At 42.9% G+C, this 12921-nt stretch overlaps 1 protein-coding gene across 1 annotated transcript; it reads right to left on the bottom strand.

Moving 5' to 3' along the window:
- Positions 1–7276: 7276 nt before the first annotated feature.
- LOC125345330 (protein FAM156A/FAM156B-like) lies at positions 7277–9243 on the bottom strand. Its single transcript, XM_048337559.1, has one exon. The coding sequence runs from the start codon at positions 8944–8946 to the stop codon at positions 8284–8286; it is 663 nt and encodes a 220-aa protein (XP_048193516.1). The 5' UTR covers positions 8947–9243; the 3' UTR covers positions 7277–8283.
- Positions 9244–12921: the final 3678 nt, after the last annotated feature.

Genomic DNA, 12921 nt, shown 5'->3' with positions numbered 1-12921 from the left:
TCTGAGGGTCCTCCCTACTGCTTTCCAGAATGGTTGAAGAAACTTACATTTCCACCAACAGTGTAACAGAATTCACTTTTGGCCACATCCACATCAGCGTTTTTATTTTTATTCTTACTTTAATGAGGTGAAAACTGTGAGATGTTTTGGTTTACATTTCCATTATGGCCAGAGAAGTTCAACAATTCGTCAGGTATCTATTGTTTATTTTTACTTCTTCTGAGAAGTCTGTCATTAGTCCATTAGGTAGCTAGAATGTAACTAGAAATCTATAAGTAAATACACTGGATGATAAGCAAGGGGTTACAAATGAATTAACTGAAGTGCAACAGACTATATGGAGAGCACAAATAATATAATTCTTTGAAAAATCTGATAACACAAAGCCCAGTAATATAAGTACCAGGAAGTGGGTACTCTCAAGAGGGAAGGATGAGAACAAGGGGAGAGGGACAGAAGAATGAAAGGGGGAAAGAGGAAGAATGCAGGGAATAATTCATCGTATATACAGCAGAAATGAGCAATATAAAGGAAGGCATGGATTGAAGGGGGTGTGAAGGTGTTGAAGTGATTTCACAGATCAAGATACAGTATACATATAAACTTCTCCAGAAAATGGCCAAATATTCAATGCATGACCTAAAGCTTAAGAAAAATTGAGGGGAGGTGGGTATTGGGAGTGGCAGGTCAAACTATTGAAATCAGTGACATTGACCAAGATGCACTGTATTCATCAAGTGCTTTGTTGAATGGCAACTCCTTTGTTCAATTACTTAAAGATAGTAAAACTTCTCAGAAAATGTTGGATGGAATTTACTCTGCATCCACCTGTGCCTATCCCCTTCGTTGTGGGAAGATCTTTCATTACCCTTCCCATTTCTTTTCTTCCATTTTATTAACAGATTTTCCACTTGTGGATTCCATTTTAATTCTCAGGGTCACAATATCTTCACCTATGCTGATACCTTTAATTCAATGTCTGGTCTAGATTTTGACATGTTGAAGACCTTTGTCTGACTCCAGGTCTGTATCTTAGGACAGTAGCACACTTCAGACACCAGCAGCACACTATAATCTTCCAATACCCTCTGCCTAGCAGGAAGGGAAACTTGGAAGTGGGTATAAGGAGCTGGCACATCCACACAGACATTCTCCGTGTTCCTCCTGCAGATCTTGGATCACTCTGCAGAAAGGGAACTTCTCAGCAAGCCCTCCATGTCTGGCCATCCATCTGTGATCCTTCCCACTCCTCCCCTCTCCTGGCCAGCCTGCACTCACAGGGAATTAATTATGTGCACTCTCACCATTCCACGGTCTCTGTTATGGTCCAACAAGTTGTCCTCTCTAAAACTTACCCAGAAATTTAACCCTCAATCCAACAGTGTTGGAAGGTGTGTAGTGAGGGCTGTGTTCTGGTAAATAACTACATAGGGATAAAACAGGGTTGGTGGGAGCATGGAAAGCTTTAAGTCATGTAAGGATACAACACTCGTCTATGTTTCTGCTTCCATGTTATGATGTGAATACTTAGTAAGGAAGTCTTCACCAGACACCAGAAGACAGTACCTTGATCTTACTTAGAATTCCCGGGCTTAGAAGTAGGAAAAAACAGTTCTATTCTTCATCAATTACTCAGCATGTGGTGTTTTGTCATAGCATCCCAACTTGATACTACCACAGTGTTTCTCCCCGAAGAAATTGAGGGCAAGGACCTGCTCCACAATCTTCACTTCCCCACCACAGCAGGCACTCAGCACAACGTAGAAAGGAAGAGGTAAAGCAAGTAAACGGGAATGTTGTTAAATTTGTCAGCAATTCTCGCAGGTGGCAAGACAGGTGTGAGTGAAGTGTTGACTTGGAAGGTCTGCAGAGTGCAGTTTGGTGTGTGGGGAACCACACAAGGGATTATGTCCTTGACCAAACCTTCACAAACTCTGAAGTCTCTCCACCACAGCAATCATTGTGCCCATAGAAATGCACTGAGTAAGGATTCCACAACAATGTTTTATTTTGCCGGTAATGGTCTTGAGCGCAGTGCTTCAAGCTCTCCTTCAGCTTTCTTGCACAAGGCTCATGCTCTAAACTCAAGCCCTGTTTGCAGTCATGGCCACTGTTTTTGTGGGTATTTTTTCCCCACTTACAGCCCATTGTTTTCATGGTGAGGTAAAGATGGGTTATTCAGGATTCTTCGATGCTGACAGGCTTGGAAAGTCAATCCTCCAGATCCAGCCTCCTGACTAGCTGGGATTATGGGCATGAACCACCAATGCCTAGCTTGAGCACATATTACAAAGACTTCCCTGGTTCTTTAAGGTATGCATCGTCCATGAGGTCACTGGGTCCTTGCATTTCATCTCAGTCATGACAGAATGACAGAGGGGAGATTGGTTAAGGGTGCCAGCTACGATGGAAGCCTACCTCCTTGGCTTGTTTGTCACCTTTGTCTTTTGCTGAATGTGAGACCTTGGCAAGTTCCCTAACTGGCAACTGACACTGTGGCCCAAATGATATGTCTATGGCAGAGGGGACATGAGAGAAAATATGTGCACACACAGAATAATGCTTAACACCTATTAAATAATCAGCCAAGTGCAATGTCGCAATGTCATGATGCCTCCTCTTAAAGACAGACGGGCTCGCCATACACATACACACAGGTGCACATATATGCACACATATACTTACATACACACTTACCTATACGAATTCATATGCAATACATTCTCCCCAGATGTTGGGGGCTAGACGTGGCAAGGCTGGTTTGACTTTTCATCATGATGAGATTCCAAGTCCAGAATGTGAGAAACTCACCTGCCTTTTAGCCAGCTCCATTGGATGGAGACGAGAAGGTGTTCGCAGCAGTGCAGCTCTGGCGCTTCCCTAAAAGGACTGACACAGAGAGGAATTTGTTTTCAGCCCAGAGGAACAGCACAGTCTCTGGCTGGGAACATATCACGGGATTCTGTAGAAGAAAAACAATGTAGATTTTATCGGTCAGGCCTCCTGAAATAAAAAGCTCATGTCTAAATTCCAAGCTGGTGGAGTTGCAATCCTAGTATCAGACAAAATTGACTTCAAATTAAAAAAGGTAAGAAGAGACAAAGAAAGTTACTACATACTAGTAAAGGGATCTCTCCTACAGGAAGAAATAACCATTCTAAATATCGACACACCAAATGCAGGAGCACCCAACTTCATCAAACAAACACTACTGACTCTAAAAACACTAATAGACCCAAACACATTGATAGTTGGGGACTTTAACACTCCACTATCACTTCTGGACAGATCAACATGCCAAAAACTGAACAAAGAAACCACAGAACTAAACAATTGCATAGACCAACTAGACTTAATCGACATTTACAGAATATTCCACCCAGCAACAAAAGAATACACATTCTTTTCGGCAGCACATGGAACATTCTCCAAAATAGATCACATCTTAGGGCACAAAGAAAATCTGTGCAAATTCAGAAGTATCAAAACCATTCCCTGCATTCTCTCAGACCACAATGGAATAAAATTAGAGCTCAACTCAAACAGCCACCACAGAAAATCCTACAATTCATGGAGACTAAACAACACACTGCTGAACCATCAGAGGGTCATTGAAGAAATTAAAACGGAAATTCAAATGTTTATGGAATTCAACCAAGTTGAGGACACAAAGTACCAGCTCCTTTGGGACACAGCAAAGGCAGTACTCAGAGGAAAATTTATATCTCTGAGTGCATACATCAACAAACTGAAGAAACAGCAATTCAATAATTTAAGGAAGCACCTTAATTTTCTTGAGAGAGAACAACAAGCCAAACCCCAAATCAACAGACGGAAGCAAATAATTAAAATCAAATCAGAATTAAATCAATTAGAGACGAAAAAAACCATCGAATAAATCAACAAAACAAAGAGTTGGTTCTTTGAAAAAATCAACAAGATAGACAGACCCCTGGCAAACCTGACCAAAAAACAAAGGCAGCACACTCAAATAAACAAGATAAGAGATAAAACAGGTAACATCACCACAGAAATAACAGAAATTCAGAACATAATAAGGGACTATTTTGCAAACCTTTATGCCAACAAATTCGGGAACTTGGAAGAAATGGATGATTTCCTAGAAAAAATTCATATCCCCAAACTGAACCATGAAGATTTAAACCTCCTAAACAGACCCATATCCAGTATTGAAATAGAAACGGCAATAAATGATCTCCCATGCAAGAAAAGCCCAGGTCCAGACGGATTCACTGCAGAATTCTACAAGGCCTACAAAACAGAACTCACACCAATATTTCTAAAACTCTTCAATGAAATTGAAAGAGAACGTTCACTTCCAGACTCATTCTATGAAGCCAGTATAACCCTCATCCCAAAACCAGGCAGGGACTCATCACGGAAAGAGGACTATAGACCGATCTCCCTGATGAACATAGATGCAAAAATTCTCAACAAAATTCTGGCCAATCGACTTCAACAGGTCATCAAAAAAATCATACACCACGATCAAACTGGATTCATCCCAGGGATGCAAAGTTGGTTTAATATACGCAAGTCAATTAATGTAATCCACCACACCAACCGGAGCAAGGTAAAGAACCACATGGTTTTATCTCTGGATGTGCAAAAGGCGTTCAATAAAATCCAGCACCCATTTATGCTAAAAGCCCTGGAAAAACTGGGATTCCAGGGAACATTCCTAAATATAATCAAGGCAGTTTATGACAAACCAACAAACAGCAAGCATAACTCTAAATGGTGAAAAACTAAAGCCATTCCCTTTAAAATCAGGAACAAGGCAGGGATGTCCACTCTCTCCCCTGCTCTTCAACATAGTACTAGAATTCCTAGCCAGAGCAATCAGGCAAGAAGAAAATATAAAGGGGATCCAAGTAGGTAAAGATGAAGTTAAACTCTCTCTCTTCGCAGATGACATGATCCTATACCTAAAGAATCCCATAGACTCTACCCTCAAGCTACTAGAGCTGATCCAAAGCTTTGGCAAAGTTGCAGGATATAAAATAAACCTTCAAAAATCAACGGCCTTTCTGTATGCTAACGACCCGAAGACCGAGGCTGATATCAGGAAAGCAACTCCCTTTGCAATAGCCCCCAAAAACATAAAATACCTAGGAATAACCTTAACCAAAGAAGTGAAAGACCTCTTTGAGGAGAACTTTAAAACCTTGAAAAACGAAATTAAGTCAGAACTAAGGAAATGGAAAAACCTCCCATGCTCCTGGATTGGGAGGATTAATATAATCAAAATGGCAATATTGCCAAAGGCTATCTACAAATTCAATGCAATACCCATTAATATCCCAACACCATTCTTTGATGAAATAGAGGAAGCAATCCAGAAATTCATATGGAATAATAAAAGACCTAGAATAGCAAAAACAATCCTAAGCAGAAAGAACAGTGCTGGAGGAATTACAATACCCAACTTCAAGTTGTATTATAAAGCTATAGTAATAAAAACAGCTTGGTATTGGCACCGGAACAGGCCTGAAGACCAATGGAACAGAATTGAAGACCCGGGAATGAACCCACAGAACTACGCCTACTTAATCTTTGATAAAGGGGCTAAAACAATAGTTTGGAAGAAAGATAGCCTCTTTAACAAATTATGCTGGAAAAACTGGCTCAACACATGCAACAAACTAAAACTAGATCCTTATATATCACCCTGCACCAAAATCAATTCCAAATGGATTAAAGACCTCGAAATCAAAACAGATACCCTGAAAACACTAAAGGAAGGAGTAGGAAAAACACTTGGGCTCCTTGGCGCAGGACGGAACTTCCTGAACAAAGACCCAGAAAGGCTACAAATCAAAGAAAGGTTGGACAAATGGGACTGCATCAAACTGCAGAGCTTCTGCACGGCAAAGGACATAGCTCGCAAGATAAACAGAAAGCCCACAGTCTGGGAGAAGATCTTTACTGGCCATTCAATGGACAAAGGCCTCATATCTAAAATATATGCAGAACTAAAAAAATTACCTTCTTCCAAAACAAAACCGCAAACAACCAATAGCCCGCTCATCAAGTGGGCTAAAGACTTACAAAGAGACTTCTCTGATGAGGAAATGAGAATGGCCAAGAGACATATGAAAAAGTGCTCTACATCACTGGCCATAAAGGAAATGCAAATCAAAACATTGAGATTCCATCTCACCCCAGTAAGAATGTCATATATCAAGAAAACTAACAATAACAGTTGTTGGGGGGGGGGGATGTGGCCAAAAGGGAACCCTACTTCATTGTTGGTGGGAATGTAAACTGGTTCAGCCACTCTGGCAAGCAGTATGGAGACTCCTCAGAAGGCTAAATATAGAACTCCCCTATGACCCAGCAACCCCACTTTTGAGTATCCGAAAAACCACAAACAAAATCACAGTAAAGCCACCAGCACAACAATGTTCATTGCAGCACAATTTGTCATAGCGAGATTCTGGAACCAACCCAGATGCCCCTCCGTAGATGAATGGATCAGGGAAATGTGGTACATATACACAATGGAATTTTATGCCTCTATCAGAAAGAATGACATTGCCCCATTTGTAAGGAAATGGAAGGACTTGGAAAAATTATACTAAGTGAAGTGAGCCAGACCCAAAGAAACATGGACTCTATGGTCTCCCTTATTGGGAATAATTAGCACAGGTTTAGACAAGTCACAGCAGAGGATCACAAGAGCCCAATAGCTATACCCCTTATGATCCCATAGGATGATGCTAAGTGAAATGAACTCCATTTTATGGAAATGATTGTTATATCACAGTTGTAACTACTTTCAACATCCCATGTGTATCTGTAGCTTCTACTATTGATGATGTTCTTGTATCACCTTCTTGTGATTGTATCTACACTATCTCTGTAATCTTATCTGAGTCTATTGGAAACCGTGTATACTGGTATTAGAACTAGGAAATTGAAAGGGAATACTAAATTGAGAGACACAGGGTAAAAAAAGAGAAACAACTACAAAAGCAATACTTGCAAAACTGTTTGGTGTAAGTGAACTGAACACCTCAGGGGGGGGGTAAGGGGGAGGGGGGAGGGGGGTATGAGGGACAAGGTAACAAACAGTACAAGAAATGTATCCAATGCCTAATGTATGAAATTGTAACCTCTCTGGACATCAGTTTTATAATAAAAACTTAAAAAAAAATAAATTCCAAGCTGGCTTTGAAAGAACTCACTGATGCTCTGGTTCTCAGGAAGCAGGCATACAATTGCTACATACATACATACATTCATCGTCCAGTGCCCCAGGCCACAAGGAATGGCCTTGGGATACCTCAGCCAGAACATCTGTGCCAAGCCTCAGGGCTCCTACCGGGGCAAGTAGAGACTGCTTCCAGTCTCCTGTGGGCAGGAGGACTCCCTTACAACCTCGCTGGCTGCCTGCTCCAGGGGCTGGTCCCTGCCAATGCCTCCAACAGTGACTGGAGCAGGTTCTCTCTCTTCCCATTCCCCAACCACTCTATTCCCATCTACCCAGTGTACCCCCATCTCCCAGTGCTGAGTGCCTCTTGCAGGCTCCAGTTCACTGGCCAGGGATTTCAAGGTAGTGATCTCAGATCCCATAAGAAACAAACCACTATCGATTCACAAACCTCAATTCTTAAGGTCGTTTCCTTTCACGTGCACATTTATTTGGTATTTCTGATGCTATGAAAAAGCCCTGTGTGGGAGAACACTCAACTGTGAAGGAGCAGGAAAACGTTTACTTACAGTTAGTTTATCATAGTCATAATACTTTACAAAGACAGTACAATGGTGACCCACCAAGGTCCAAATTGACATCCCTTTCCCACACTTGCTTTCCGTGGCAGATTCTTGAACCCGGATCTCAGTGTCACGTCCTGCCACTTCAAACTGACAGAGCACTGCTCCTGGTTGGCAGTCCAGAAAATGGCACAAAAGCACATGGACATGGACAAGGCAGTCACACCACAGAGACAGCTTCTATCTTACTGGCACACGGTAGGGAGCAAAGACGGAGAGCCAGGCAGAGAAAGGGACAGCATGTGATGAGGTGAGGACCACTGGGGTGCTGTCTCCCATGCCCCAGAATGCCTCACAACCATCCTAAAACATCAGGCAGGAGAGATGAGGGACTTCCTGTGAGTGACTGAACTGTCAAGCTGAGAGGATTCTGGTCAGCACAGGGCTAGGGAGTCCTATGAGGAAAGCTCACTGGTGCCCAAGAGGGCTGACCACACAGCATGTCTGCCTCCCTTCAGTCTCTGTCCCATGAGCACCACCGTTTCAGTTGTCTTTCAGCCACTGCTTGAGCAGCCTCTGGAACATCTTCTTGTTTTCCTGCTGTCTCTCCCGTGGGCACCTCTCTTCAGGGGGCAGCAGCCTCGGCAGCTGCTGCTGCTGCTGTGCCCCCTCTGGCAGAAGGCCAGGCTGGTTGGTGCCCATGCTGAGGGTCAAGCCGCTGAGGCCCTGTACCAGCGAGTCCCAGGAGGAGGAACTGCCGGTGGCATTTCTTTCCCCAGAGACCCCCGCATGCTGCCCGTGGCCCTGGCAGTATCGACAATCACATCGGATCCGACTGTGAGCTCTGTCATCTACAGACGATCCGGTGTTCCTTTCCACTGCATAAGGGGCCATGTGGTCGCGGTGCCTGCGTCTCATGTGGCCCTGGCCCCGGAACCCCTTCTTCTTCTGCGATAACCCCAGCCTCTCCCAGCGCCTTTGCCGCAGCAGACTCTTCTCCTCCCTGTAGTGCTGCTGGGCCAGCCCCTCGGGCAGAGGCGCAGGGGCACTGGTGCCCGCACCAGGGCTTGGTGCGCTGAAGCTCATCCTTAGCTGTTGTGAGGAGCAAGGCTCAGAGACCAACACGACCTCCTGGGAGGCGGCAGTAATGGTCAGCCGGGGAGACCCAGAATTCAACGCTGCGTTCCATTTCTCCCGTGGATCCATGGGATCTGGTCTGAGCTGGGAGCCCCACGGGCTGTGGTGTGGGTGGGATGGGGAACCGGGAGGATCTGCAGGAAGCAGAAGGAAGCTAGAGACCTTCGGCTGCTAGCAGAGCTCACCCTGTGACAAAGAGGGACAGGAGAAGAATGACAGTCCACCGTTATGCATTTTTCTTTACATTCCTGCCCCTCCTCTTCCCTGGTGTCAAACCCACCTCCTAGGCTTCTTCTGAGGATTCCATGTGCTAATACACACCCAGAGCTTAGGAGGTCAATGGCATGATATAAAAGTTTTAGAAATGGCACCGCTTATTGCAATTATAATCATGCAGAAACAGTTAAAGATTACCTGAAGCGCAATAGACTGTATGTAGAGCCCAAATAGTATAATTCTTTAAAAAGACTGAACCAAAATCCAACACAGTAAGCACTATAAAATGGGTATTTGCAAGTGGCCACAAGGGGAATGAGGTCAAAGAATGAAGGGTGATGGGAATAGATGCTGGTAAGAACGCATTGTGTGTTCCACAGAATTGAGAAATGTAAGATAAGTGCGGGTCAAACTGTCGTCAAGATGTTTAAGGATGACACAGATCAAGGTGTACAACATACACAAACTGCTTTGTTGGGCTGGGAATATGGCCTAGTGGTAAAGTGCTCACCTCGTATACATGAAGCCCTGGGTTCCATTCCTCAGCACCATATACATAGAAAAAGCCAGAAGTGGTGCTGTGGCTCAAATGGTAGAGTGCTAGCCTTGAGCAAACAGAAGCCAGGGACAGTGCTCAGGCCCTGAGTTCAAGCCCCAGGACTGGCAAACAAAACAAAACAAAACTGCTTTGCTAAATGGCAAAAAATTCAATTCCTAACCTACAAATTAAGAAAAATAACAGACTGCATGGGTGTGGTTGGTTGAATGAAAATGTTGGAAGAGATGACACTGTATTCATAAACTCTTGTGTTCAATGCAAACTCCTTTGTACAACTACTTAAAGATAATAAAAATATCAAAATCCTGTTACACTTTAGAGACCATTCTAATGAATAAGTGTAAGAAGAAAAAGCAATAGGGGGCCAACGTGTGTTCTTCTCCAAAGTATTCATAAACTTACATGCAGTAAACATTATGAAATTGTAGGTATGTGTACTATGATGTCACTCCCTCGAGAATTTCTGCATTCATGATGACTAGCTTTACATCTAATTAAAAGGGCTGCTTCTCCTTATGGAAATCACCTAAAAATTCTCACCATGTGTAAATAATAATTTCTTGTGCTAAAAAGAGCAAAATTTAAGAGTTTTCAAAGTGGGTGGGGGCTCATCTAAGTGAAGCACTGTTTGAATTAGTCAATATGTTTTATAAACCTGTAGCAGGACTGACCAGGGCTGGTGAGAATGGAGGAAATAGGAAAGAACAAAAGAAGTGACCACTAGCAGAAATGAAAGAATATATTTTCCTCTAACTCTAAAATCAGCTCTATATAAACACATTCAAAACCCTGGTGTGTTTCTTCCATTACTGGAAAATCATGAGCTGCCAGGTTTCACTCAGTGTAAACTGTCTGCTCAGTGCCACGATGTTTACAGAAACTGTACTAGTAGTTAGAAATCTTTTCCCCAAATCTCCAGGCCCCTGAAAATTAACATTCTAATTTCTGTTTCTGTCAGTTTTACTACATTGAGTGCCTACAAATTGGAATGAGTTATCAATTAGTCTGAGTCCTTTTGCAAATAGCTTATTTCACTTGGTATAATTGATCAAGACTCAGCAAAATGTAACAGCAGTTTAAGGATAATAATTCATTTGTTTGTATGTATGTAGAGGTGGATATAAATTTTATCCACTGACTCATCACAGGACATTCATAGAATTTAAGCCTCTTGGTAATTTTTTTCTGCCAGTCCTGGGGCTTGAACTCAAAGCCTGGCCACTATCCCTAACCTTCTTTGGCTCAAGGCTAGCACTCTACCACTTGAGTCACAGCTCCACTTCTGGCCTTTTCTGTGTATGTAGTACTGAAGAATTGAACCCAGAGCTTCAATCATTCTAGGCAAGCACTCTATCACTAAGTCACATATCCAACCCATCCTGGTAATTTTGAATAATGACAGCATAAAAACGGGAGTGTGCCAAGCACCAGGAGCTCATGCCCCTAATCGTAGCTACTCAGGAGGCTGAGATCTGAGGATTGTGATTCAACGCCAACCTAGAAGAAAAGGCTGTAAGATTAGAATCTCCAGTTAAGTACAAAAAAAAAAAAATAGTCCAAAGCAGAGCTGTGGCTCCAGGGGTAAAGTGCTAGCCTTGAGTAAAAACATGCAAGGATATAGCCTAGGCTCTGAGTCCAAGGCCCAGGACAAGCATGAAATAAAAAAGTGAGAGTGGAAGTATAAAAAATAATTTCTGGGTCTTCCTGGTGAGTTTCACTGGCAAATTCTACCAGATATGAAACCAAACAATCACATTCTTTCTTCACAATGCCTTTCAGAATACAGAGCAGAGGAAACATTTCCAAATGTGTTCATGTGTCTAGCACTGCACTGATACTAGGAAAACTACAGACAGGTTTTCTGTCTTGGCATAAGAACAAAGTTCTTCAAGAATAGCAACAGGGGGCTGGGAATGTGGCCTACTGGTAGAGTGCTTGCCTAGCATGCATGAATCCCTGGGTTCAATTCCTCAGCACCACATATATAGAAGAAGCCAGAAGTGGTGCTGTGGCTCAAGAGGTAGAGTGCTAGTCTTGAGCAACATGAAGCCGGGGACAGTGCTCAGGTCCTGAGTTCAAGCCCCAGGAGTGGCAAAAAAAAAAAAAAAGAATAGCAACAATTCCGGGCCAGCAATGTATGAAAACAAGTATAAACCATAATGAAGTGGGTTTTCTCGTAGGAATGCCAACACGTTTCTCTCACAAAGACACAGATCCCATCAATGTACTCCACAGATTGTGAGGTCAGGGAAAAGAACAATGATAGCATCCAATCCAGATATGCAGAAAAATCGTTTGATGTTTCAAAATCCACTGATGATGTTAAAAAGTCTAACACACTAGGAATACAAGTCTACTTTCTGAGCTAGCCAAAGGGCATGTTCAAAACAACCTACAACTGATGTCCTACCTAAGAATCTAGTACTGAATGAATTTTCCTTGAGGCTGAGAAAAAGGCAAGAGCAGTTTCTCCTACTGTGACTATCCAACCTCATGCTGGAAATCTTAGATGGTGCAGCAATACCTGGAAAATAAGTAGGAATGAAAGAATTAAGAAAGTCAAGCAATGCACTCTAGTGGTGCTCCCCAGCACTTGGGAGGATGAGTCAGGAGGATTTAGATTTGGAGGCCAGCTTGGGCTACATTGTGAGTTTCAAGCTAACCTAGGCTAAATAGGGAGATCTGGTCTCAAATCCAAGAAAATAAAGAAAGTAATTATACTATTCTCTAACTAAATTACTGGTTACTATAGTAAATACTAAATATTACAGTAATAAAATAATAGTTACTATATTAAATACGCTATAATAGTATATTTGTTTTATTATCAGTCATAGGGCTTGAACTCAGGGCTTGAGCACTGTCCCCGAGCTCTACCATGAGCCAGAGCGCCACTTCTGGCTTTCTGGTGGTTAACTAGAGATAAGTTTCACGAACTTTCCTGCCTGGGCTGCCTTTATACTGTGATCCTCAGACTTCCTCAGTAGCTAGGACTACAGGTCTGAGCCACCAGAGCCCAGGTACTGATTCTCTTCTGGACAGTTCCAAGTGATATCTGTCTTATTCTAATTAATCACAAAAAGCTAGAAAGAAGTGTAACTGTGGCTCAAGTGCTAGAGCTAGTCTTGAGCACAAAAGCTCAGGGACTGCACCCAGGCACTGAGTTCAAGAATCAGGATTGGGGCTGGGAATATGGCCTAGTGGCAAGAGTACTTGCCTCGTACACATGAAGCCCTGGGTTCGATTCCCCAGCACCACCGCATATATAG

This window comes from Perognathus longimembris, unplaced genomic scaffold, assembly GCF_023159225.1.
Source record: "Perognathus longimembris pacificus isolate PPM17 unplaced genomic scaffold, ASM2315922v1 HiC_scaffold_5532, whole genome shotgun sequence".
Lineage (NCBI taxonomy): Eukaryota > Metazoa > Chordata > Mammalia > Rodentia > Heteromyidae > Perognathus > Perognathus longimembris.
The sequence above is the reverse complement of the archived record's forward strand: the minus strand, read 5'-3'. Positions and strand labels throughout refer to the sequence as shown.